Raw genomic sequence first — 27,651 nt, forward strand, 5'->3', positions numbered from 1 at the left:
CTGCTGTCTATGTCCTCAAGTTCTGATAATTTTGTACCCTGACATGTATTTAATCTTTTTTTGTTTGTGTGTTGATGACATGTGAGACACTCGTAAACAGTGCATCTGGAAAGGATTCACACCGCTTCGCTTTTTGTACATGTTGGTATGTTACAGTCTCTTTCCAAAATGGATTAAATTCATTTTTTCCCTCAAGATTCTACACAAAATACCCCATACTGACAAAGTGAAACAAGTTTGCTTGAATTTTTTTGCAAATTTATTAAAAATTAAAAAACAAAAATATAACATGTACATAAGTATTCACACCCTGTGATCAATACTTTGTTGAAGCCCCTTTGGGGGAACCAATTACAGCCTCAAGTCTTTTTGAGTATGATCCTATAAGCTTGGCACACTTATTTTTGGGCAGTTTCTCCCACTCTTCAGTGCAGAACCTCTCAAGCTCCATCAGGTTGGATGGGAAGCGTTGGTGCAAAGCCATTTTCAGATCTCTCCAGAGATGCTCAATAGGGTTCAAGTCTGGGCTCTGGCTGGGCCACTCAAGGACATCACAGAGTTGTCCCAAAGCCACTCCTTTGTGATGCTAGCTGTATGCTTAGGGTTGTTGTCCTGTTGGAAGATAAACCTTCACCCCAGTCTGAGGTCCAGTACACTCTGGAGCAGATTGTCAGCAAGGATGTCTCTGTACATTGCTGAAGTCATCTTTCCCTCGACCCTTACTAGTCTCCTAGTTCCTGCTGCTGCAGAACATCCCCACAGCACGCTGCTATCACCACCATGCTTCACAGTAGGAATGGTATTGGCCAGGTGATGAGCAGTGCCTGGTTTCCTCCAGACATGATGCTTGTCATTCATGCAAAAGAGTTCAATCTTTGTTTCATCAGACCAGTTTCTCTTGTTTCTGTTGCTCTGTCAGAGTGACCATTGGGTTCTTGGTCACCTCCCTGACTAAGGCCATTCTACCCCGATCACTCAGTTCAGTTGGGCAGCCAGCTCTAGGAAGAGTCCTGGTGGTTCCAAACTTCTTCCAATTATGGATTATGGAGGCCACTGTGCAGAAATCTTTTTGTACCCTTCCCCAGATCTGTGCTTCGACACAATCCTGTCTCAGAGGTCAATTCCTTTGACTTCATGACTTGGTTTGTGCTCTGACATCCACTATCAACTGTGAGGGCTTATATAGACAGGTGTGTGCCTTTCCAAATCATGCCCAATCAACTGAATTTACCACAGGTGGACTCAACTCAAGTTGTAGAAACCTCTGAAGGATGATCAATGGAAACAGGATGCACCTGAGCTCAATTTTGAATGTCATGGCAAAGGGTGTGAATACTTATGTACATGTTACATTTTTGTTACATTAAAAACACTACTACAACATTATTGTTGTTGTTGTTGTTTTTTTAAAGTGCCATATTAGTATATAATAGCCCTCTGCCCAATAATGCTAAGTCATTTTTACATTTCTGTGATGAAGTTACTGTTCAAAACATGGAATGTCACGGTGTTCTGAACGAAAACTACAGTTTAGTACAAATTTTATTTTATTATTGCCATTTGTTTTTTGCATGAGGCTCAGTGTTGTCAACACTGATCAGAAGAATGGCCAAACCTATAATAATAAGTCCCAAATTAAAATTAACTGGAATTTTCCTGTAATGGCTCAAACAGACTGAAATATTAAATTGATAAGTTAATTTACTAGAAATGTACTGTATTTCCACCTTTGTTTTGAACCTGAGTGTGATCCAAGTGAAAAGTCCAGCTTCACTGAGTCCAGATGAGGTGGTGTTTGGTTTAAGTGTACACATCAAAACAGTAGAATGAATCATAGAAGGTACTGAATGGTTTTGAAGTCAAAGGGAGAACCTGAAGCTCAGTTAAGGTACAGAAGAAGAACTGTCGAACTCCAGGGAAGCATGTTCAACACCACCATAGCCGTTCATCTTCTTCAGCTTCAGCTGGTCCCCATGGATCAGGCCCTGGGTCTCCAGGACTGCCTCCTTTTTCGAGAACATCCGGCTGATCTCCATGAACGTCTTGTTTTTGGTCTCCGGGATCACAATATAGACATACATTGCCACTGACAGACAAATGGCACCAAATACCAAGTAGCAGTAAGACCCCGCTGACATCTGATGGTTGGATTTGGCAGATATACAGAGGATCATGGGAAGGATTGAGAGATGAGGATAGAAAAAATTAGATTGAGACTGAAGGTCTGAGAGTTGGCTAACAGCACTATTAGACTACAAATAATCATGACTCAAGGAATCTATAAATGAGGCAGCTTGAGGTTAGAAACCAAGAAAATCCAAGCTGTAATAATAGCTATCATAATACGACAGGGTTGGGTAGGTTTCTGGTTTTGCAGGTCTGGTCCAGTATACAAGCTTAAACCTGTTAACTTCAGTTAACTCAGTTAATCAGATGATCAGATCAACCAGTTCTGACAACATTAAGTTTGTGATCATTAAAAAGGCTGAAGCATCCCTCAAGATACTAATATTTAGGACAGAGAAAAGTGTGCATAGGGAAGTACAGTATATATCTTTCACCTGTAAGAAGGGGAAGACGAAGCCTACAGTGAAGTTGGACAGCCAGTTGAGTGATCCTCCTACAATGTAGGCTGCTGGGCGATGGGACTGTTTAAACAGCTCTGCTGTGATCAGGAAGGGAACACCGGCTAGAACAGCAGCAAAGCAAAAGATGTAAAAGCATCAGTAAAAATCACACAATCACTCACAAAAAGGAGAACATAAAAAAGGAATAAAAAGCACTCTCCCGACAAGATGTCTGGAAAAGCATGCACATTTCCTGTTTTTATTATATCATATGTTCATTAATCATATTTTACACCAATCAGGGTAAATAAAGGTCAATTAGAGAAAACAGAATCAGGTGAGAGCCAGGTCAGGATGTATATATCAAAAAAATGCATATTACTAACATTATTATAGCCTGTCATTAAAACTACATTATTTGTCTCTCTTACATGGGGCAAAAATGGGTTTGGCACAACATGCATGATTGCATAGAGAAAAATAAAGAGGCATATTTATCATTCATTATAAGAAGCTAAAGAGAACAGAGCTGGCTTAAATATGGTGGAACATCAATTGTGTAAATATACAGTATGTACAGTATGTGATTCCTATGGCTATTATCAATATTATTGAATATTTATCACTTCACACATCAGAGACAATGTACGTATAAATATAAGATGAATTAATCTTCAAGGCACTGTGAATCTTTATTCACAGAAGAGGCCACTGGAGAATTTTTCAGATATGACCTTCAGAGGGAGCCATTGAACAACACAAAGAAGCCCTGAACCTTTGCAGGCTAACCAACTCTGTAGTGCTGTTAATCACCTGCAAAGTGGAGGAGCGGTCAAAAAGAAAGTGCAGCATTAAGTAACATTAATTTTAAAATTCTGTGTTACTTACAAAATAAATAAATAAATAAAAAACAAACAAAAAAACAAAAAAAAAAACATTCCATTACATACAATTTCCCAACCTCCTTTTAGTGAGCCATCCTCCCTGCAAATAGTACAGATTCTAGGTTTAGAGATGTCTGTCTCTGACATTTCTGCCTCCACCAAAGTGCAATGAAGAACTGTTGGAATAACTGGCATTTTAAACAAACTAACTAACTGACTAGCTAACTAACTTACTGACTAACTAACTAAGAGAATAAATAAATGAATGAGTGTCCTGGTAATTTTAGATCATCCACAGATACACATTCTGGATAATCTACATCAGAGTTAAAATAACATGTTGATTACTGAACTGACAGAAAATTTAAAAGGTTCATTTACTCATCATTCTATAACACAGGGTTGTACAATGAAATGAAAATAATAATTATTAATGATTATCTGTATTTGTATATGTAGAGGGACTACAAAATAGCTGTGCTGCTCCTCCTTTTGCAATGTTTTCATTATGTTAAACCTTTTTGCAGTGAATATACAGTAGCCACCTGTGCTACTTATGACTCTTGAACAGTGTAGTTATCTGAAGAAAATAAGCGCTCTGTTTGTTTATAGCTCTCCAAGTGATATAACGAATAACCAGAAAAATTATAGTCCCGTTTACAGTATGGGAAGGTGTTAGTAGTGCGTAACAATAATGTGGAGCTTCAGTTAGGCCTTTACCATCACAAAGGGTGAAAAAGAAGATGTATATGTATATGTATAATTTGTCTGTACCAGTCCTTTAACGTACAGTAAAGAGCAACTTACCTGGACCGATACAGAAGCCAGCGATGATGCCGACCACACAGCAGACACTGATGTAGCGCATGAAGGACAGGTGAGTCTGCAGGGAAAAGAAACAACACAGCATAAAGAAGTCAGCCTGCTTTTGTTTATCTCATTTTACTAATGCAAAACCTGATTTCATCTTTTTCCAACACAGTTTCACACAGCCTACTGCTACATGACTGTGCGTTTAAATGATTGTCCTGCAGAGCAAAGTGGGCTCATACTGTGGTCTGCTAAATCAAAGCGAAACACGCAAAGCTGGTTCATCCCCACTCATTCCCTGCTGAATATGTGAGATGTGTTCATTTGTCTTTCGATTCTGATTGGCTGCAGCCTCCATTAAATCCCTCCACTAAGTAGTTCTAGTGAAACTGTCTGTTCACCATTCTAAATTAATGCAATGGCTGCAGACACCTTCAGGCTGTGGCCGACTGTACAGATGGACTATCATTTATTCTTCTTCAGACTAATTTGGGGACAATGACATGTCTGCATAGCTATTTAGCATTATTGTTTAACACACTGTCAAATTATCTTTACTGTTTCTTATTGACTTTGAATCTTGCTAGCATAACATTAGCTTTCTGGCTCATAGCTACGTAAACTAAACTAGAAATATCTCCTGTTGTCAAGTTGTGTCTAAGGTTTGTTTTATTTACTGCATTTATAGCATTTGCATCGCATAGGAACATTATGTGATGGGAATGATTGTTACCAGGTATTACACTCAGGTGTTACCAGGAAAACAGAGTTACAGCTTTTGAAAAACTTTAAATTTTGTTTGCAAAATACATAAAATATAAATCACTGGTCTTAAGTTTTTTTTTCCTTTGCAAAATAACCATTGTATACCACGGTGTACATTATCAGCAGCTCATGAACGATGTGGACACCAACCTCTGCCTCCATTAACCCTCACTTAAAAACCAGTGGGGCTCCAGAGCAGCTTTTATGCCATTTAGGTATTTGTGACAGTACAGTAAAAAGTAAATTTTTATTTCTGGAAAAGTCACCACATTACAGCTGTAATAGCAATATAATTGACCATTTGACTAGGACTGTAATGAGCATAGAATTCAGAATGATGTGATGTCTCTTTAAACATTATACTAATAGCTATGCTCCCCCTGTGACAGCACTTTAAGGGCACATTAGTAGTTGTTGAGATGAGAGCTTGCTTGTTGTCTCTTTTGCCTTTCTAACCCTTTCACCCTTATCTCCCTGTATTGGAATGTTAACAAGACTTTAAGAGAACACACATAACACACCTGTAAAATTAGGGCTAATGTTATTCCAGCACTGCAGATGCCCATTGTGGCAAAGCCCCCGATCATGAGAGGCCTTCGTCCCAGCTTCTCTATGGTGAAACACTACAGAAGGACACACAGTGCTCATGTTAGACACTGTGAAATGAATATGAACTACACATGCGAGAACCTTATGGAGCTTTAACGTAGTGAAAGGAATAACTCAACATTTAGGAAACACACTCACCTGCTTTCCTTTTGAGTGAGATAAGAAGATTGATATCAGTTCAGTGTTAGGTATACAGTTGGAGTAGTTAGCTTAGTTTAGCATAAGGACAGGAAGCAAGGAACCAACACCTTTCACATACACATTCATGAGAAAAATATAAACTTTCTTACCTTATTTAAAATTAGTTGATCAGAAACTAAAACTTGCATACCAACAAATAACACCAGATACAGTATAATTGCACCTCTCTAATTTGTAAAGTTACCCCAATGAGTCCAGCGATGATCTCTATTATTCCTGTTCCTGCTGTGGTATACTGGATCTCTGGTGCTGGGACACCTGCATTCTCAAAGATGTCATTGGTATAGAACCAGATCTGTGGTGGAAAAAGAAGCACTTAAAGATCAGTAATGATCCATGCTCTAAATGCTTAGTTTTAATTTCTGGCAACCAGTCAAGGAAGTTGCTGTAAACACTCTGTGCGGTTGTGACTTCCCCTTCCTAGCATTTCCTTGCTTTACCTGTCTTCCTTGTATCTCTTATTCTTGTATCTGTATGCATGTGGGTGCATCTCAGAGTCAAGGAACCCTCAAACAGCTGAATGTCAAAGATGCTATGTCGCCAAACACCAGAGTAATTTCCACAGAGAATTTTTCAAGGATGTCTGTGTGTAAATGTACCCACAGTTCAATGTGCATATTTCTTCTCCTCTTTCTTCTTTTTGTTGCTAAATTTTAACCTGACCTGACTTGACTTGACTTGACTCCTTGACTTTGAGAAGCAGCTGGTGTGCACTTGGTGGATTTCTACACCTGTGCTCAATCACTTCATCAGACCTCAGTATAAGAAGCCTGGCTCCACTTAGACTTTTCTTCGTCTTTAGTACTTGAGTTATCTCTCATATAGTCCTGCGCCATACTCCTGTGCCTGTTTGCTAACATGTGTTTCCTTGTGCCTGGAACCACCAGTGCTAGCCACCCCCACTCATGCCACTTCCTGCAAGCCTCTGCCAAGTCCAAGTCTTTTGCCACTCATCTCTGCTTGCCTGCCTTCTGCCATCATCCTCATCTTCATTATAATAAACTCTCCATTTACATCCATCTGTTGTGCCTGTGTCTACTTTGCGGTCCAGTTAGGAACTGAGCCATAACAATTTAACTTTCTTAACTTCTTGCTCTACCACCATATGCTTGTATGACAGGGCACATTTCACAGAAATAGTATGATCACATTTTATATTTTGAAATACAGTAATAATAATATGATAAGGGAATTGTTTTGGTCATAAAAAATTTCTGCATTATCATCCAGCTGAAGATTTTGTGCAGTGTCTAATCATAACAAAGATTTACCAAAAAAAAAAAAGATAGAAAAATATAGCTTTCTTATTCTTTGAGTTCTAATTTGAGAGTCTAATGAATCTCTTACAAAGTCTTGCTCATTGTGACAGTTTCAAATGTAAATTTGCCAGCAGTGTCACAGTGTCAAAGGTTTATTGATGACTACCCGCTCTTTCCTGTCTTCTGGTGATTAAAATAGCACACTGCCAAAGTGAGTGTGTATGCAGTTCAGACACACTGCAGGTGCACAGTCACTGTTGTCCACAATGGCTAACTAGTCACAAGGCGCCTGTGAGCAGTTTGGCTGGGAAGCAAAGGTAAAAACACTTCTCCCCATAATGTGACATATGCCTCAACAAGAAAATCAATGGTGTAAAAATCTAAATGAGGAGGCAGACATTTAGGACTTGTGGGCTGCACAGGTGGTGGAGCACTGCCTCAGAGAGAGAGAGAGAGAGAGCAGACATTTGCTCACATACCATTCAATTCAATTTGGGGCTTTAGGGGGGAGCGAGACATGACAGGAGGTGTCTTAACTGGAGACAGCATACGATGGCGGATAGAGGACCAGGTAAAGAAGTGCACACACCACACACACACACACACACCCACGCCCCTCAGTGTATGAGTGTATATGTGTGTGCCAGGACCTTTGCCAAGACTTGCCAACTGTCATATGCACTACAGACTAAATATCACCTCAAGTATCTGCCACATCACAGTCACCACTTCTATCCTCCTCCTCTTCATCACCACCATCATAATTATTATCATCTCCACCAATAATCCTTATCATTATTAACATCAGGAATGCTGTCAACATCATCATCAAATATAAGCACCATAACCTGAATCACTGCCATCTCCTTCATCACCATCATTATTGCTGTTATCGGTAAGCACAGTGATCAGTTTTATCACCATCACAATCTCCATTGTATTTAACAAAATACATGACAATCTTCTGCAGTTTATAACACCACCACCAGTAATATCACTAGAATCCTCCTCATCGTCAGTGCTGATCTCAGTATGTGCATGTTTCAGCACTGCCCTTCTTTGTTTGGTTGGAGCTAATTAGCAGCTAAAAATACAGCATGGGGATGAGTGTGCTCATGAGTTCAGCGCAGTGCTTACAGCGTGCACTTTCTGGCCCGGGCAATCATTCTTGTAATCTTTCTGGCCCCAGCAATCATTTGAATAATTAATGAATCTATGGGGCAATATCAGAGAGAGAATTGGGCTAATCCTATCGGCAGAAAAATGATGACATCAGCTTTTGACTTTATTCGTGAGACCACACAAGGCTTATTAAACAATGAGGGATCATTTAGGTCCATTTTCATCTCAGTGTCTTTGTCTAATAAACTAGATCAATCAGAAGGGCTGTGGAAACAGAGGGACTGATTGAGGTGGATATTAAACTTGGCGAGAAGGATAAAGTGCAAGTGAAAAGAGCCAGAAGTAACTGAAACCATCTGATGCTGTCTCATAAAGAGTTTGTGCCGCTCATCACTGTAGCCTAAAGACTCCATTTACCAGACACCATTTGGTAGCCAACAACTGATGGTAAGCAAGTGCAAAAATGTGTTTGTTGATATGGTTTTAAAGCAAACACCTGCTCCACCTTGGCATGCCCTCTAGCTAATAACAGTACTTTATGCAAGGGGAGAATTTTGGACCCTCCTAATAGTTACATTTCAAAATACCATGATAGAAATTAATTTAGCATTCTACAACACGTGATTGTACGATGAAATGCAAGCAGTAGTCCCTTTAAGCTACACAGCAAAAAAAAAAAAAGAAAAAAAAAATGTTGTGGAAGATGAATTCAGGAGCCCCACAGCTTGAGGAAAGAAGCAGCAGATACTTCTGTATTGCTTGCCAGTTGGCAGTAGGTAAACAGGCTATGGCTGGAGTAGTTATTGTCTTTTAGTATCCTTTAAGCTCTGTGCAGGCACATACCCCTGCTGATAATTGGCAAATGGGTAATCCTAACACAAAACTGGAAACAATAAACCACTTTCTCTCTTGCCATACATACTTCCTATTCAAATGTGGAAAACTGTTTTTTTATGTTAAGTTCTTTTTTTGTTTTTTTTGTTTTTTGCAGTTTTACGGTATATACAGTAAATACTGTATACTGTAATACAATACTGTGAATATATCATAGAAATATTGCTTTTTTCTTCAATCAGTTAGTAAACACATCACAGAGAACCTGTCACTGGCAGAATACATCTCCATATAGGTTAAAAAACAAAACAAAAAAACGGAGAAATTCAAGGGTAGTTCTGATCCATCCATCTTCTATACCACTTGTCCATCAGAGTTGCAGGGGCACTGGAGCCTGTCCCAGCTGACAATGGGCAAGAGGTGGGTTACATCCTGGACTGGATGTCAGTCACTCGCAGAGTTGACATGCAGACACACAAAGACGGACAGTCACACATGCTCACACACCCACACCTAAGGACAATGTAGAACAGCCAGTTAATCTAATGTGCATGTCTGTGGGACTGAGGGACGAAGGCGGAGTAACCTGAGAAAACCAACACTGAAACTGTGCACAGAAGAGCTCAGATCCAGACTTGAATCCGGAGCCCTCTTCCTGTGAGGCGACAGTGCTAACCACTGCATCACTGTGCCACCGTGAAGGAAAGTTAAGAAGGATAAATTCTTGTGCCAAGGTCTTGTTAACTCTTACAGAGGAGCAATAGAACACATCCTGACTGGAAACATCACAAACTGGCATTGTTCACGAACTGCCCAGGACAGGTTCAGCAGGATGCTAGGTGTATTGTTAACAACAGATCCAACTGAGGCACACTGTTGGTCATATATTCTCAAAAGACTACCTGCCACCCAAAACACATTAGAACACATAGTGGACTTTAATCTGATATTGATCAGTCAGGTAGTTTTATGGATCAAATGATGTGTGTAATGTGGCAAAAAAAATTCTTATAGTGGCAAGTGTTGTGGTGCCCAGCACCAAACACCAGACAAACGCCAGCTGTGCCATATATCTTATAGCCATATATCTTTATCAGCAGTTGGTCAAGATCAAACCAGAGCTAAAGAGAGAATATTGGACTTTCATTCATTAGGTGGACACAAACACAAGTCTGAATTAATGTTAATGTTGCTAGATGTGTAAGCACACCACTGTTTGCTAACACTGTCACAACTTTATAAGGATGAGCATAATAAGATGTGTTTTTCTCAGCTCTTCAACTTGGCAAGAGGCTATAAATCAATTAATGCAGCTTTAATGTCATTATGATTGTATTAAATTCCATGAAGCACAGATTTGTTAATTATTTATTATTATTATTATTTATTTCATTCCTCTCAATGCACTGGCATCATGCATCAAGCAATTGATGCTTGATGTGTGCTTGGACATTTAAACAGTTTGAGGAATTTCCTGATTTCCTAATTGGGGAAACACTTAAAATTGTGATGAATGTTTTGGACCTAAACACCAGTGATAGTATCAAAATAGACATGCTGACCCCCCTCTTTTTCTGTGTAAACGTTACTCTACTTTGAGTCCTTACAGCATCAATGCCAGACAGCTGCATGCCGATGTTGATGACCACCACACTGAGCACCTGCCAGCGGACTGTATCATCCAGCAACAGTTTCCATACTGACAGCGTCTCCACTGATGACAGGGACCGCTGCTCCTCTTGCATCTCTTCAATCTCAGCCTGGATGTTACATTTGACTCTGTACCACTTCAGAGCTGAAAGACAGTACAGGAAGCAGTGTGGTTATAGGACATCATGAAAAGATACCACAGCACATCTGAAATGTAATTACAGCTACATTATTTGTTGAGATTTTATTTCAACACACAAGAGATAATTCTTAGTCCCAATTTTTACTATAGTGATAACACACAACTGTATCACTCTTTTAATAGTAACACTTATCAGACCAGCTATGCACATTTACTTTAATGTAATTTGCCTTGCCCAAAATGTTAAATCCAGTTTTTCTCATCTACCTTTTTGATGTGCAGCAGAACACTGACCTGTGATGGTGGCATGGACATTGTGCTTTTCAATCAGCAGGTACCTGGGGCTTTCTGGGAACCATGGCAACAGCATCAACTGGATGAAGGTGGGCAGCACCACCACTGAAAGAAAGACGGGCCAGTGCTCCTCCTGGAACAGTTACAACACATGCTGACAATGGATTCTCACTGTGTCATTGCCTTACAGGGGCTGAACTGATGATGAAATATGAGCAATAGTATAATTTTACATAAAAAAAGATGATACAAAAGTTCTAAAATGATATATATAAAATGATGCTTGAGCTTTATTAATAACTTGCAAGCTAAAGGCCACATGCATTATGCTGTAATCCTCTCTCTACATACTGGATGTTATTTGAAGGCAGTGTTGATTACCTTTCCTAAAAGCTCATGGAGGCCGAGGATTTGGGCAGCGAAGACTCCGGTGCCAATAAAGATACTCGGCACAAGACCAAGGAAGCCTCGCAGGTTTTTTGGCGCTATCTCACCCAGGTACATTGGTACAACACTAAGAGAGATCCCTGCAATAAAAAATGCAGATGTTGATGTGTAACAATGTAATGATTTACTTTGATAAAATGTTCTATAAAGATTTCATGTAATAATTCAACTATAGTGTAAGAAATAAGGCGTATCTGAGCAAACAGAGCTAATAGGGAGACACAAAAGTAGGACAAAAGTATGTGAGCACTCAGACAAAACATGTGGTTGCCCAAAACTTGTTTGTGATTGTTGAATACAGTTCTACAAAATGTAGTGCAAAAAAAAAATGGCATTATAATTCTGATATTGAACCAGGGCAGAACATTTTATAATTTCAACATGTAAATTCTTGTCCACTCTGACATGAAAACATGATGATGACAGAACTACATAATTTAAATGGTCTTCTTCTTACTGGAAAAAAGTAACACATATGCGGATGTGGTCATGTGATTCTGACAGTAGGTTCATTAATGTGCTGCTATAACAGCCTCCACTCTTCTGGTTTGTGTCTTTTCACCAGATGTTGAACCTGCTGCAGGGATTCAGCCACAAGAGCATCAGTGAGGTCTAACACTGATGTTGGGTGACAAGGTCTGGCTCACAGTCAGAGTTCCAGTTCATCCCGCAGGTGCTGAATGAGGTTGAGGTCACTGTGCAGGCCAATTAAGTTGTTCCACAGCAAACTGGGAATATGAAAACTAAAACTAAACTGGAACAGTGGTGTCTGCATACATTTGGACATATAATTTACATGCACCATTGTATACAGCAGTAACTGTGTGTACCTGAGTGAATTCCTGTGATGAAGCGGCCAATGATGACCATCTCAGGTGAACTACAAATCCTGCTAAAGCCCATGAGTGTGCCAGCAATGAACACCAGCACTGTTGTGTTTACTACTGTGCCTTTCCTGAAAGTACACACACACACACACACACACACACACACACACACACACACACACACACACAACCAGCAGAAAGACACTATGAATATACATGAAAGCAAATCATCCTGAGGTTTATGAAGCAGCGAGAACAGCAGCAGTATATGATCGACAGCAGTAACCCCCTCTCCTTATGTATACACAAGCATAATGAAAGACATGTGTGCCTGTATAAATCCTGATTAACCATAAAATGCTAACACAGCTCACGAGGTTGGTCTTAAACTGTGATTAGACGTAAAACACTGCTGTGTGAAGAAATGGTGGGATTATAAATTACTCGCTTTTCATTTGAATTTAAATGTCCACCAAAATTCTATGAAATGGTGGAGATGAATGGATCTCTCAGCTGAATTGCACCGAATATATAATAACTTTCCTCTTTGCACTTTTAGTACACTTCTGAAGGGCAGAGGGGACGAAATGGCACTGGTGCACTCTGAAGGACGAAAAGGCACCAGGGGAGGAGGGGTTATCAGCACCGCTGAATACACAGGCCAGAGGCATGGTTGATTGAAGACCCTGATCTAGTGCCTTTTGTGTGTGTGTGCCTATGTGTGTTTCTGTCTCTGGTTGACTTACTTCCTAATCTTGTGCCTATATGTTACATTCGTATGTGATACACTAGATGCACTGGACCAGTGTAATTTGAGGAATTTTGAAAAGAGTATTTTTCTCAGTGTGACTGACTTAGCAGTGTTTGTGCTCAGGTGCTTCATGTTGGTGACAGGACCAGATGCTACTGAGTGTCTCTTTGGTTGGCATTGCCAACTGGCCACTATGCAATCCAGTGGTCGCACAATCTGGGTGGGTGCGTAATTTGGTAAGGCATCAGGACAGATCAGATCAACTTCCAACACAGCTCTGAGAGCACCTGAGGGAAAAAATTAGGCCCAATCTGTCTCAGAAAGATACAGAAAAATTAATATATGCATTTATTACTTCCACGCTAGAGAGCGATGCACTCCCTGTTATCAGGATGCCCCGATAAGCTTCTAAAGACTGTCCAACTAATCCAGAATGCTGCAGCATGCATACTGACAAAACCCATATCTGAGATCATATTTCTCCTGTATTCTCTTTTCTACACCAGTTGCCTGTAAATTTCAGAATAAAGTATCTTAAAGAACTCATAGTACCCTTTTATCCACCTAGAAGTCTATGCTCCCAGGGTTACTCATGGTTCCTATGGTCAAGTTTGGTGACTCAAATTACATTTTACAGATAAAGTGTGTGTGTGTGTGGGCTACTGGAGCTCAAATTCCACAACTTCACCAACTGTACATTTGCCATTTACAAGTGTGAATATGTCTACCTATGCACCTATGCAGACACCCACTGTAGCATTAAAAAGCAGTTTATGTGTGGCTATGCCTTGAGTATTTGAGGGCAGTAAAACTGCATGATTAAAGTTTGGGAAAGATTGTGGTGAAAATGAATCAACATTGACTGTTGCAGAACTATTTTAGAGTCTGTAATCCTCTCTGGAACAATCTGTGAAAACAAATGTCCCACCTGCCAAAGCGAGTGACCAGTATGCCCACAATGAGGGAGCCCAGCAGACCTCCAATAGCGAAGACAGACACAGTGAGAGAGTACATGAGGGTCAAGGTCTCCTCACTGAGTCCTGTTCCATTACGGTCCAGTGCTGTCTTGTTGTAAAAGTCCTTTATGTACTAAGGATTGAAGGGATAGCAGAAACAGGTTGTAGAAATGGTCAAAAGAAGATGGACAGGAAGTGGCACAATCACTGAACAACCATAATAATTCAATAACAGGGCTATTTTCATTATTGATCAATCTGCTTTTGTCATGACGACAGTCTGAAATGTAAATCCTTTATGGAACCAGCAAATTTTTGTCATTTTGAAAAGAATTGTCAAAATAACTGGCAATCAATTTTCTTTTGATTGATTAGTCAACTATTGCAGCTCTGTTCAATACTTACAGATATACCAAAGCTTTGACTTCAGTTTGTAGGTTAAGGGGAAGTTGTGCCATGTTTGTGCAGTGATCATGGTTCAAACAGAGCAGTTTCAATTGTTGGTAAGAGTGCTATCATCCTCTCATGAAGTTTAGTTGCTGTGCTCCTGACAGACAACAGCCATAATTCACATGGGCTGTGAGCCATCCCCCGTCAGCATTTGAATGACTAATGCTATCATTCGTCATTCAGAGCAGCTATGAAATAGAGGAATGTGATGTCAACTGTCTGTGGATAAAAGAACAGAAAATATGGCGGCAAGAAAATTGGTGCAGAGTGATGCAGATTCGTTCTGTGTTGTATTTGAAATCTAATGTAGTCTTTTCTTAGTCTTTTCACGGTGCGCAAAAGTTTTTGACATGATGTCAAAACACTTATTTTTTGTTGAACCTTTTTTTATGTTAAGATTCTCATACACACATTATATGTTACACTCTGAAAGTGAACTTCAGCATTACAGGGCAGATGATGTATTGGCCCAAAAGAGAGCATTTGGTCAGCCCCATCTGTTCAAGCAATGAGGGAGCATTCCTTCCTGATAAGAGAGGAAACCTTGTCTTTGTGTGTCATGTGGCTGAGATATCTTAGTCACGAGACCAACAACACACTCTTTTTAACTTGTTCTCTCTTTTCAATCTGGCATTTTTGGCTCCCTGTCCTTTTTGACCTCAGACTCTTAATCATGATGGTACAAGTTGTTGGACCAATTAGTTCTACAGTAAAATATCACCAGGGATATTTTAGTTTAAAAAGCCAATGAGTCCTGGAATCGTTTAAACTGACTGAATGTTGATGTTGGATTATGTGTTGTAATGTCGGGAAAAAGGTCTATCAGCAATGAGAAAAGACAAAAAAGAAATACACAGAACTTAATTAGATTGGTATTCTGCCTCCAAAAAGAAAACATTTGCCACAATATGTCCCATCAATTATAAGGATAAGGAAAGCAAAGTTAACTGTTAGCTAAAAGTAATTCATAAATGGCTAAAATTGTTAGCCTAAAGTAATGGATAAACAGTCAAAGCAGAACAGAAAATTATGAAAAGCTGAAGCAGTGGATAAATTGTTGAAAGAAAAGTAATACTTTCAATATATAGCTGCTTTACTGATTTGGAGACATTAGATTGGTTTAACAGTTGACACTGTTAACTAAAAGTTATCAATATATATGGCCACAATGTCCAGTTTCTGACACTCCCAAGTGGTTCTAAGTGAAGCGACTATATCAAAACTGAACTGAACATTAAGAGATGAACTGTATGAAAAATTAGAACATTCAGTTTAAAAATTAAAAACATGAACACATTCACATTTCGAACGTGGTGGGTGAGGTTGACAAAGGACTACATTGAGCTACTCCAGTGTGATGTTGCATATTAAACCTTTAATGCTGAAGCAGCTAAAAGTGGTTAAACTAGCTGGAAAGCTTGTAAATTTCCTTTTTTCATAATCAGTAAGTTAAGTTGTTAAATAAATGTAGTGGAGTAAAAAGTATAATATTTCCCTCTATATTGTACTGGAATAGGAGTAAAATAGAAATTGTGTTTGAGTACACAACTTGTGTAAATGTATTTAATTACATTCCACCACTGTTCACAGTGTATACATCTCATTCATCAAAAATGTATGTTTTATGATTTCATAGAGTAATAAAATTTTCACTAATCGTAAGTTGGAGACGGCTTAAAGAAAATGACAGCTTGAGTTTATCTAAAACTAGCAGGACCATCGTGTTTAACTATGTTATCTTTAAATGTTACGGGTACAGCTGATAAGGACACCAGAAATTTCACACATCTTTACAACACAAATCAAATGCCAGCTGTCTACACTAAAGTGAAGCTGTTGTTATTGTGACATCACTGTGTCTATAGAGAGCCAAAGCAAAACCTCAAGTTCAAAGTTATGTGCCAGAACTAAGAAAACTGTTTCACAATGTTATTTTATTTTACTTATTTTATCTTGTTTTACCTTATTCTATTTTATTTTATTTTATTTTATTCTACTATTATATGTTACTTGTTACGTTCTATGTATGCACCAGTCACCAAGACAAATTCCTAGTAATGTGAAACCTCTTCACTTACAATGGCAATAAAGTCTTTTCTGATTCTGATTCTGAACTTCATGCTAATAATAAACCCTGTGACACAGTGCTTTGTTATAAAGGGAGTTTACTTTGGTTAGTTGATTTTGTGTTGACTTGGATTTTTTTTTTCTAATAGTGTTTTTCTCCAGAAGAATGGATGATAATAATGTCAGGGTATGAGGAATTTAAGCAAATGTTCTCTGATAAATCTAACACAGGAGCAATCAGCAAAGCCACATAGCAATCTGCCGACACAGTGTTCTGGTCAAATGTTCTCTGTTATGTCTTGAGGACTTTTCTTTCATTTGTAATATGACTGAAATGTAAGTTACAGTGGTGTAATAGGGCATTTGTAGATACACAAAAATAAAACCATGGAAGAGGGGTTGATGTCATACATTAGTGGTTCAAATTCTTTGACAAATGCAGTTAATTTAACTACCAAAAATCACTTGACACACAGGATCTCTGGGCCTTTTGGGGTCCCTGGGTGCCTGGGTAAGTGTGTGTGGGTCTTACCACAGCAGGGGAGTTGACCACAGCCAGATTGTAGCCATAAAGCATGGAGCTCCCAAAGGAGGTGAGGAATGCCACTGCCAACAAAGAGCCAGTTAGCTGCTGCAGACAGAAGGAGAAAGATGGGATAAGATGTGCAGGGTTGTAAATGTAGATTTCATCCAGAAAAAGGTGTATGATTCCATACATAACTAAAACAGATGAGACTATAGTGAAGAATGGTAGCTCTGCTCTAATAGAGGTTGTGTTGTAAGTACTAAAGTTTCCCCCAAAAAAGCTAAATTCTCTCCTTTTAAATAACTATAAATTTGCTGAAAATTACATGCACTGGCATTTTTGCCTTTCACAATGCCATAACATGTTCTTAAGGCTAAATGAGTCTTACAAAATAAAGTGATGTTAATGTTTGATTTATTTTTTGAACATGTATCTCAGATGACCCTTACAACAAGCAGCAGCCCTCATCTCATGTCTCCTGTTGAAGCACATCACTGCCTTTCACATTTGTATTTAGCAGATTTATATTTTATATATAAATAAATTGTTGTGGAACCAAAGGTGTGTTTTAAATATGTTCTTGTAAATCTTAAAACAATGAGAGGGGCACACTGTGTCTCTTAAAACTTTCTTAGACTAAATGACAGCATCAGCAGCACACCTTGTTAAAATCCTGTGCTTTAGACACCATTTAACAGCAGTTGCTCTTTAAGAGAGTCTTAATTTGGAATGAGACTCTTCTGCTTGTCTAAAGTTTTTCGTTGGCATTTTTCACATTCCTCACTCACCAAACCAAAGGGCATGGCCAACTGCCAGTTCTGAAGGAGCTGAAATGTTCCCCACTGTGACTAACATTGAAAAAAAAAAAAATATCCAGCTAAACTTTAAAATGGCTGCATTTGCTGCATGGACTACTGCATCATGGACAGGCAACCATGTTGATTGCATGAGAAGTTTTGAGTGAACATACTGTAAGTATTAAAGCGAACACTGGTCCACTTTAAAATACTGCTGGACAGTAGCACATTTTCATTTCAATTAGCATACGCATATGAATAACACTTTTCAGGTACATTGTTGCAACACTGTTGCTAACTTTTTAACATACACTAATAGAAGACAGCTGTCGTACTTCATATTAGCATATCTGGTGGAAATGGTTGAATTCTAGCTTTCAGTATGCACAATCTCCTTTTGAAGTTTGCATCACTGCGTAGCTTCAACAAGTTTTCATTTTTTAATTTTCTGCTTTACATGCCAACATGCAGGAATTTGACATTGTATTATCTCATGTATGACGAGGGGTATGTAAGGGTTGGGTATCATTTCTATTTCATATCAACTGTGGTTACTCAAGACACCTGCTAGACTTAGTGTCAAAGAAAAATAGAACATCTTATAGTTGAGAACATTATGAGTTTCACCAGAGCCTAAGGATATCATACAACCACGTTAGGTATCAAGTCAAGTCAAGTCAAGTCAACTTTATTTGTATAGCCCATTTTTACAAGCAGTTTGTCTCAAAGGGCTTAACATAACATCAGCAACATCCTCTGCCCTTCGACCCTCACATCGACTAAGGAAAAACTCCCAGAAAAACCTTTAACAGGAAAAAATGGAAGAAACCTCAGGGTGAGCAACAGAGGAGGGATCCCTCACCCAGGACGGGCAGACGTGCAGTGGATGTTGTACAGGCAGGAAAGCAAAATATGGTATGGCTCAGCATCTGATAGAGCTTTGAAATAATACACTTTTACTTAAATGTTAAAGTTACATTTAAGAAAGTACATTTAATACTCACCTAAGATACACTATGTCAACATTTATGAAATACTTAAACATAAAAAAATGTAATAGCAATGTCTGTGGATTTAAAATGTACTCATCATTTGTGCTTATTAATGAGGCTAAGCAGGCTGACATGCTACTCCACCAGAAGTAGTTATAAATGTGCAGTAGAGTGCAGATTCTAAAGAGCATTCTTATAACACCCTAGCTCTCATAGTAAGCTATTTAAATATAGCCTTATAGTCACTGAATGCTCCTTCAAAAGAGGTTATGTGCACTTTTCTCAGCAGAAGTGAGATGAATGCCTGAATTAAAGCAGTGGGCAGGTGGCATTTCTCACACAGGTTGGGACCAAGCAAGGTGACTCAAACACTGATTTTCAGATGCACTCACGTTCCCATTTTTCTCATTCTGTCAGCCTATACACAAACACACCCAAAACCAAGTAAAAGCCGACAGACATAACATTGTCTATATGCTCATCCAATATACTTGTGATGATGTTTCCAGAGTTTGTTCTTGTTATAGCATTGTTAAAATGAGACACTGACACACTCGGCCACAATGATGTGTGCTTCAGCCCTGGTCCAGAAATGTGCCAGTTCATGTCGGATTATTAATGATTCATTCATCCATTCAAAATTGCTATAACATTAACACAATCTCATGTTGTGTAATATGCAGTAAAGACAGGTTGGTAACTACTTTGAAACCTATTACAGTTTTTATTACATGCTTCTAAATATAACTAAGTCAGATGTAATTTATGGGCTGACTATTGGAGTCGGTGCTTCGTGTAGGCTGCTCTCAAATCATACAATCTACTGTCATTCATCTTGTCTCACTCGAAATACCAGTAAGTTCCTCACTGGTAGAAAATGATTGATGATGATTTTTCTTTATTTTTAGACTTTAGCTTTTTTGTTTATCATTGTGAATTGTATTATTTTATTTTGTCCCGTTTCAAAAATCTCAAGTTCTTCAGTGAGCGACTGACCTGTCTCGAGTGCAGGGTTACAGGTTTAAAAGTTGGTAGCAAATGCTATTAGCTGCTGAGATTCTATGTCTTAAACAATATGGGATAATCAACTGATGGCCCTAACTCTGGATCTGACCTGATTCATGCAGTCAGTCTGAACTTACCGATGTGATTTTCCCTGACGTTGGAATTAAAACCTCTTCGGCCATTTCAGATCCCTGTTGTTCAGTCCCACACAGCAAACAGCAGAGGGTTTTCTCCCTACGCTGGAGAGGATCTCATGGCTGTAGTAGCAGGGGTGGTCACACAGGGTCCGGGAACATGCCAGTTCATGTGTGGAGTGCTTGGCGTCTCCTCCACTGAACAGCAGTCCACAGGCCCCCCGATAACAAGCCCACACAGTGTCATCACATGACGGAGAGCAGCGTGACGGACTGAGAGAAAAGCCTGCTGGAAGCAATTAACTCTAAGTGAATTTAAAAAAGAAAGTTACAGAGAGGAGAGGAGAGGAGAGGAGAGGAGAGGAGAAATAGATAGGAAATGATATGAGAGGAGGAACAACAGGAGAAGAGATTAGGGGAGAGGAATAAATATGAAAAGAGGAGAAAAGGGAGGAAAGGAGGGTAGGAAAGAGAAGAGGCAAGGCAAGGATGTGAGGAGAAAAAAATAGTAAAGAAGAGGAAGGAAAATGAGCAGAATGAAGGAGATGGAAATGAAAGAAGGAAGAAAGGGGAGGAGAGAAAGAAAGGTAGAAAAAAAAGCAGAGAACATCCTGGGGGAGTGGAGGAGAGTAGATAAAGAAAGGAAAGATGGGGGGTGGACTAAACAGAGAGGAGGTGAGATGAGAACAAGAGAGGAGAAGAGTGTCACAGAAGTAAGAACTACAGAAATGGAGAGGTGAAAAGTGGGTACTAAAAGAAATGAGATTATGCAGTGCAGAACAAGGGGGAGGTGAAAGGCCTATGTTATACACAGCTAAACAGAGACCAATGAACACCAAGAAGAAATGTAAAAATCTAAAACACACTACAATACTTAATTACCTGTGCCATTAAGCACAGCCTCTATGATTTGTAGCATTAAACATAAAATATGTAAAACCACAACTTTGTTCCTTTAACTAAACTTTTCATTGCAATACTTCTTCCAACACTGCACAATTGTCAAAGTATTGATCATGACCATTTCTACAGAAGCAAGGTAGTGTTTTCTGTGACTGATCATTGGGTAACAAACACCCACACAGCATTCCACATTTCTAAATCCTATGACTTCACCCCCCCCCCACAGCTGCTGCATGAAAGGGTGTTTTGTTTAGAAAATCCTCATCTTTGGCACTAACTCTTTATTAGCCTTCAATTCACCACATAATTCCCTAGTTATTATTACAGAACTTGGAATGAGTAAATTTCACCAGCTGTCCTGACCTGAAATACTTTGTGTCATGAGCTTATACAATATGTCTGGTAATTAGATCAGATTCTTATTTTCTTATCTGACATGGATTAATCTTGGTAAACACAATGAGACCTACAGGATAACCATAAATGTGTACTATTTAATATCTTATTTAAGTATAAGTCTACTACTTAAGGTACTGTATGTTCAAATTGCCTAAAATCGATTCCTCGTAAAAACCTGCAAATATCATGCACAGCGAAATATTTCCCAGAAATTATGTTAATCTACGACCAGTCCAGGGTGAACCCCGCCTCTCTCCCGTAGTCAACTGGGATAGGATCCAGCTCCCCCACGACCCTGACAGATAAGCGGTATAGAAAATGGATGGATGGAGATGTTAATCTATCTATGTTAATGCTTCTGCTGCCTTTCCAGTCCTTGAAGTACTTCTTGCACAGGAGTTTTACGGAGGTAGTGCAACCATGCTCAGCTACGCTTCACTGTAACTGACTGGTTCAGCAACCCCTTGGCTCTGTGTTGTGTTGAAAAGGATGACCAGGGGGCTGTTTAATTCGTTATGGGCACAACTTATTGCCTTAAGAGGACCAAATATATACTGGTCAGTCACAGATTGGCTCATGACTGGCAGCTCAAACACAGCGCACTATGAAAGGGCAGATAGCTAGCTATGTAAATACATGTATGTAAATACATGTTATGCTAATACAGTGATCAAATAGACATTAATACATAGTGTATATATGTGCTATGCTCTTCGACCCACCTCCGGCATATCTCTCTTAGACTGGCAATGAACCAGAACTGCCGTTAGAATTTAACTACAATTGAGCCAATTCATCTACACAAAGGAAATACATGTATGCAAGTGGAATCATACACAATACAGATGTTCTTACATTAGCTGGGGTTGATATCGGGCATAGAAAATACAGGATTTTGACACTGGAGATCAAGGTTTATGTCCAGGGTTATACATGTTACAAAAGCACTTTGGTTGAGAGAGGAAGTTGATTTGTTTAAATCTAAAAAAAAAAGTTAACAAGCTCTGTCCCGTGTTCCCATTGACCTTCCCTGATAACTCCCCCAAATCAAACATGTTTTTGTGCTCTCCAGAACAAACCTAGCAGCACCATATCATCTGTGTAAATCAGTTTTAGGACGTGATAACACTGTGGTTACAATTTATTTGGCTTTAAGCACAAACTCTTCTAGATAAGGGAAAATATGTGGTTTGGAATGAAATAAGAACTTTGTTTAGATTAGGGGACCTTCGTCACCAGTAACAGCCACATGGTTTAGGTCACATAAAACTTGTGGTCATGGTTAAAAAAAACCAATGTTGACGTCTGGATAAAAACTCATTGTACTGTGGTCTGTCACAAACGAATATAGACTATACATAGGCTATGGATTTTATTTAGAACATTTACAGGTGTATTTCTTATTTATTTCTGTTTTGTTCTTGTGGTAATCAAGGTTCAGGCATTTGTTTACTGAATTATTTTCTACACATTAATGCTGTGTGCCATGCCTTTGGTAAGAAACTTTCATGCAATCTGTTATGTTATTTAGACTGCATTTCCACTGAATGTAACCATTTTATTCACTGCAGCCTCTGTTGGTGAAATGTTACACTATTAGTGTCATCCACACCTGGTTCAAACCCCCAGACACCCTGCTCTTGAGGACAACAGAGGACACCTCAGCCAAATACTAAGTGAAAATACAGACAGAAAAATAAGTGTCCCACCAGGGACACTGCTACACCATATTAAAGGATGGCTAGTCCTCTGTTCCCCTTGTAGCTCTAGGATTCTCTGGTCACTCTCTGATTAATCTCCTACTGACTAGACTCTGCTATATGCTTGTGGTCATGACTGTGAGAAGATGGACCAAAGAGGCAAAAATGAAATTTCAGGCCTGTTTTGATCCTACAACTACAGACCTGTATGAACCTACCAACACTAAATCTAAATCAAATCTAGATTGTCCCAATCAGACCACTTACTGGACAGGCCCTACCCCTCTCCATCTGTTTCTCCTGTCAGACACTGTAGCTCAGAGTCAAACATACAAACGACATGGATAAACGACATTGTCTTTATTAATTCTCTACATGGATAAGCAACAAATGAAAGAAAGTGGGGTAGGGACAAGTTGCAGGTGAAAAAATGAATAATCTAGAGCTGAAAGCTGCCAAATGTGCAAAAATCAAATATGTGTGTAGCTGGTGTGGCAAACAGGGAGTAGCATGCATGGAAACAGGGAAGGACACAGTGAGGTAGCATGTGTGTGAGCACCAGAGCATACGAAAGAGAGATTAGGTGTAGTTCAAACTCTCAACAATCAGACCACTGATTCAATTGCCTTATCAACTGAGAGACCAATTACTCCTCTCTCAGTATTACAGTAAAACCAAAACATGATCTACTAACTGTATTAACACCCTATCATCAACAATATTTGAATACATGACATCTGTGTGAACTGAATAGTTGATGTAAAATGACACAAGATAGAACGGCTCTGTACATCTTTGTCTGTGAGTTCTCACAGTTCTGTATGTATGTAATTGTATTCATCTCTCCCTCTTACACAATGTCATCATCTGCTCAAACCAGTTTGCTGAGGCATCAACGGAGGAGGAAGACCAGGGGGCTGGGGGGACAAGATGCTGAGACTAATTGGTTGTGGATATTTTGTACTCTGATCACCAGTTGCACTGGTCCATGGCTTTTACCTCTCTTAGCACTCAGCTTACGTGGTTTGGGAGAACAGTACAGTCCGACTGATTGTGCAGGGCTTATGTGGACCCACCAGCCGCACCATTACTCCACACTGTGAAGACCCCTCAGCTGGCAGACAACCAGAATGTGTTTGCAGATTCGATAAGCGAGCATTCACAACCTCACCAACTTTACTCAGACATAACATGACCAACCATGCCCCCTGATATCCCACCCTTCCCTTGCCCACTGACCCCTCATCTGCACTCAGAATTTGTGGAGAGGATATGTCTTGGCTCTTTCAGAGACAGGATATCAAGAAAGCACCAGGGCCAGACAGTGTGTCATGCTTCTACCTGAAAGCCTGTGCCGGTGACCTCGATGCTCCACAATCATCTTAGTTCCCAAAAGAAAACCCATATCACAGAACTGGACGGATGATGGGTGGATGTTGTTGAAATGATGATTTATATACAAACATGTAGGATGAGCATTGTTTTCCAGAATATGTCAATGGAATAGTACAGTGATGACAAAAAAAAAAAAAAACCCCAGTCAGATTCAGTCATGCAAGTAATCATCATCAAATTACTTGTAAGCAACCACAGCTCATATGATAAAGCCATGTCTTTAAAAATAAAGTCCCGGTAACCTGCCAATAAGGTAAAGAAAGACCATACATACTACATTTGTGAAAGTCCATAGCTCAGAAGACCTGTTAGATGAGGACAGAAAGAGGAGGGACGCTACAATGAGTCAGTCCTCAGTTGTGCTAAACAGGAGGGAGAGTACAGGTGGAATAATATATAAGCCGTTCACTTTGGTAGAGATGGTACGAGCCATAAAAAGATCAAGACCAACCTCTTCAGAGAAAGATAAGGTGCTGTTACAGAATGTTGAAACATTTAGGGGAAGAAGCACTGCTGAAGCTGTTGTATCTCCATAACATAGTGTGGGAGGAGGGGAGGCTACTAAGTGAATGGAAAGAAGCTGAGGTGGTACTGATAAGAAAACCTGGTAAGAATCTATCCAAACCTGCTAGCTACAGGTCAGCAGCATTAACATCAAACATGTGCAAGGCCATGGAGGGAATGATTACAGAAAGGCTCTTATTTGATCTTGAAAAAGAGGGGTGTGCTGGCAAGCTGTCTGAAGGGATTTAGGAAAGGAATGACTACTATGGATTCAGTGGTGAGGCTGGAGACCGAAATTAGAAAGGCTCAGGCAACCAAGGAATCAGTTACTGCTGTGTTTTTTCACAGTGAAAAAGTAAATGATATGACGTGAAAGGGTTGTTAATTAAATTATATAAGTTAATTGAATTATAGCAGTTATAATATAAATCAGATTAAAGAGTTCCTGTTTGGTAGGAAAGTGCGAGCATGGATTGGGTCAGAAGTGTCTAGGCAATAACAGTAAGAAATGGAATACCTCAAGAAAGGGTGATCACTCCACTTCTGTTATAATGATTAATAATGTCTTTTCAAAGATGCCACTAGATATTGGAAGGTCGCTATTCACTGAGAACAAGGATGGCATGGAGAGTACCTCAGGTCCAGATCCTGATCCATCAGATGGTCCAAGGAGTGGCCAGAAATACTGAAAAGAACAATATATTGTGGACAATATATGAAATCACCATGCATAGGTCCACTGTGGAGAGAAAGGGTGTTAGGGTTAGGGTTAGGGTTAGCCGTGGGCTATAGCCCGTGAATGTTTATTGGAACCCTAAACCTCAATTTTTTTACATTTTTACTTTGTCCCACTGTAGTGTCCCTGCTACCTACATCATCCCCTCAGTGTGTACGGTGATGATTTTACTGGCTCAGACTTCAAAAATGACCCCTTCTTAATCCCTGTGTTGGTTTCTTCCATATGAATGTCTCTGCAGCAGGAAGATCTGAACATAATCTATGGTTGGAAGTGGTAGGTAGACTAAAAGCTGTATGCAGTCACTTTTACAAACCTGTGAAAATGAAATGCAATTAACTTTAAGAAATATAGCCATAGCCTTAATGTGCAAATTTTGCCTCATAAAATAGCAAGTCAGGGTGAGAAGGTTCTAGTCACCTGAGCTGCGTTTTGTCAGCAAGATTAAAATGATAGGCCACGTGTACTGTACCAAACAAATGGTAGGCTGTGTGCTGTTGGCTGCATCTTGGATCACATTGGCTGTTTGTTTTTTTTTTGGCATCAGGCAGTCATGGTCACACAATTTGTTATAATAATTTGCCATAGCATTAAATATTAATTCCCTAAGGTTTCTGTAAATTCATACAATTTTAACAATTCCCAGCATAGCCTACAAAAAACAAACTGGCACTGCAACATTAAATCATTGAATACAGCTCTCAAACACATATTTACAGCTTAAATTGTCATAATTTATCTTAATGAAAATCATGGCTTTGCAGTTATTACATAATATACTAAAAACAATCTCCATGGATCTGTAAATGTACACTATGGAACAAGGCAGTGTCGTTCCTTTTGTTTTAGGAATATCAGTTTGTAAGAGCTAAAAATAATTTAAATAGATAAATAAGTCTTTTCTTTAACTCTTTCGATGTGTAAATTAAAAGATAGAAAAGAATTTCACAAATTAACATATATTATACGATCAGTATCTCTTTGTTCAGCTATGTAAATGGACCATTCTCCCCACCTTTTCTCCCCTAGCTCTTTTTGGAGCTGTATAGAATAAGTCATCTGCTCAAGGAGGTGTAAACATTTCACATTATCAATAAAGGTCCCCCGAGTAGGAGTATCTTTTTGAAGCCAATGCTTTGTAATTGCCTTCTTACTCGCTGCCAGCAAGATCTTTAGGAGGTATTGCGATTCCTTTTTGGGATCACAGTGAGGGAGAAGATAGTGCTAACCGAGGCAGTTTCAGGGAGTGCATGCAGCTTCTTGTAAAATTTGATCCATTTTTACAAACCTACAAACCTTAAAGTACTTACCTCTCACCATTATCCCAAAACGAGATGACTGAAAGCTGTTTTGATATCACAAGGTTATTTCAGAGATCAAGGCAGCAAAGATGTATTCAGCTGTGGCAGATGAAGCAAAGGCTCTGCTCCAGACCCTGCAGAACATCTCAGCATCCTTAGCCATGGGACTGCAGTCAAGGCTTTGCAGATTTGGGACCATGTCCATGCTGGTGATGTTCCAAAACAAACTCTGTGTTCTGTCACAAAGGGCCTCCACAAGTATTTGCAATGGGAGAATGTTGACTTGGCCCAAGCAGTGCAATTTAAAGCCAAATTATTGCACCTCAGAGATGACAGTTGACTTGTGTGACAGGACAAAGTCCACATGTGATGGCCTTGGGATCGAGGAACACACTTCAGCCAAAGGAGGAGGAAGAAAAGGATGGAGGAGTATGTAGTGGAGTCATCTTGTGGCACAAGCTCAGACCTAAGCCTAAGATCATCTCAGACAGAGATTGTGCCCTCCCATCCTTGATAAAATTCTACAAGAGCTTGAGAGCAGGTTCTGGGTGAAGCACAACTAATGTGAAGCATAAAGGCATGACATCCAGCCTCAGAGCAGTTCCTTTCTGAGGCATTCTTGAG

At 39.4% G+C, this 27,651-nt stretch overlaps 1 protein-coding gene across 1 annotated transcript; it reads right to left on the reverse strand.

The window, feature by feature from the left end:
* Positions 1–1,307: 1,307 nt before the first annotated feature.
* Positions 1,308–17,353, reverse strand: slc2a15a (solute carrier family 2 member 15a). The gene is made up of 11 exons (XM_046402561.1): positions 17,168–17,353; positions 14,091–14,251; positions 12,415–12,539; positions 11,519–11,664; positions 11,138–11,270; positions 10,659–10,846; positions 6,021–6,131; positions 5,548–5,649; positions 4,259–4,334; positions 2,562–2,689; positions 1,308–2,138 (listed from the first exon to the last, which is right to left on the reverse strand). The coding sequence occupies exons 1-11, from the start codon at positions 17,351–17,353 to the stop codon at positions 1,884–1,886; spliced, it is 1,611 nt and encodes a 536-aa protein (XP_046258517.1). The 3' UTR covers positions 1,308–1,883.
* Between the last annotated feature and the right edge of the window lie 10,298 nt (positions 17,354–27,651).

Source organism: Scatophagus argus, chromosome 10 (genome assembly GCF_020382885.2).
Source record: "Scatophagus argus isolate fScaArg1 chromosome 10, fScaArg1.pri, whole genome shotgun sequence".
NCBI classification, from domain to species: domain Eukaryota; kingdom Metazoa; phylum Chordata; class Actinopteri; family Scatophagidae; genus Scatophagus; species Scatophagus argus.

What these genes read in the sequence shown, in the direction of transcription:
- slc2a15a (XM_046402561.1), bottom strand. Translation starts at nt 17,353, where the DNA reads ATGTATGGAATCATACACCTTTTTCTGGATGAAATCTACATTTACAAC. An exon ending in CTGGTCACTCGCTTTGGCAG is followed by an intron (nt 12,540 to 14,090) that starts GTGGGACATTTG and finishes GTGTACTTTCAG; the next exon opens with GAAAGGCACAGTAGTAAACA. An exon ending in TCGTCTTCCCCTTCTTACAG is followed by an intron (nt 2,139 to 2,561) that starts GTGAAAGATATA and finishes TCCAACCATCAG; the next exon opens with ATGTCAGCGGGGTCTTACTG.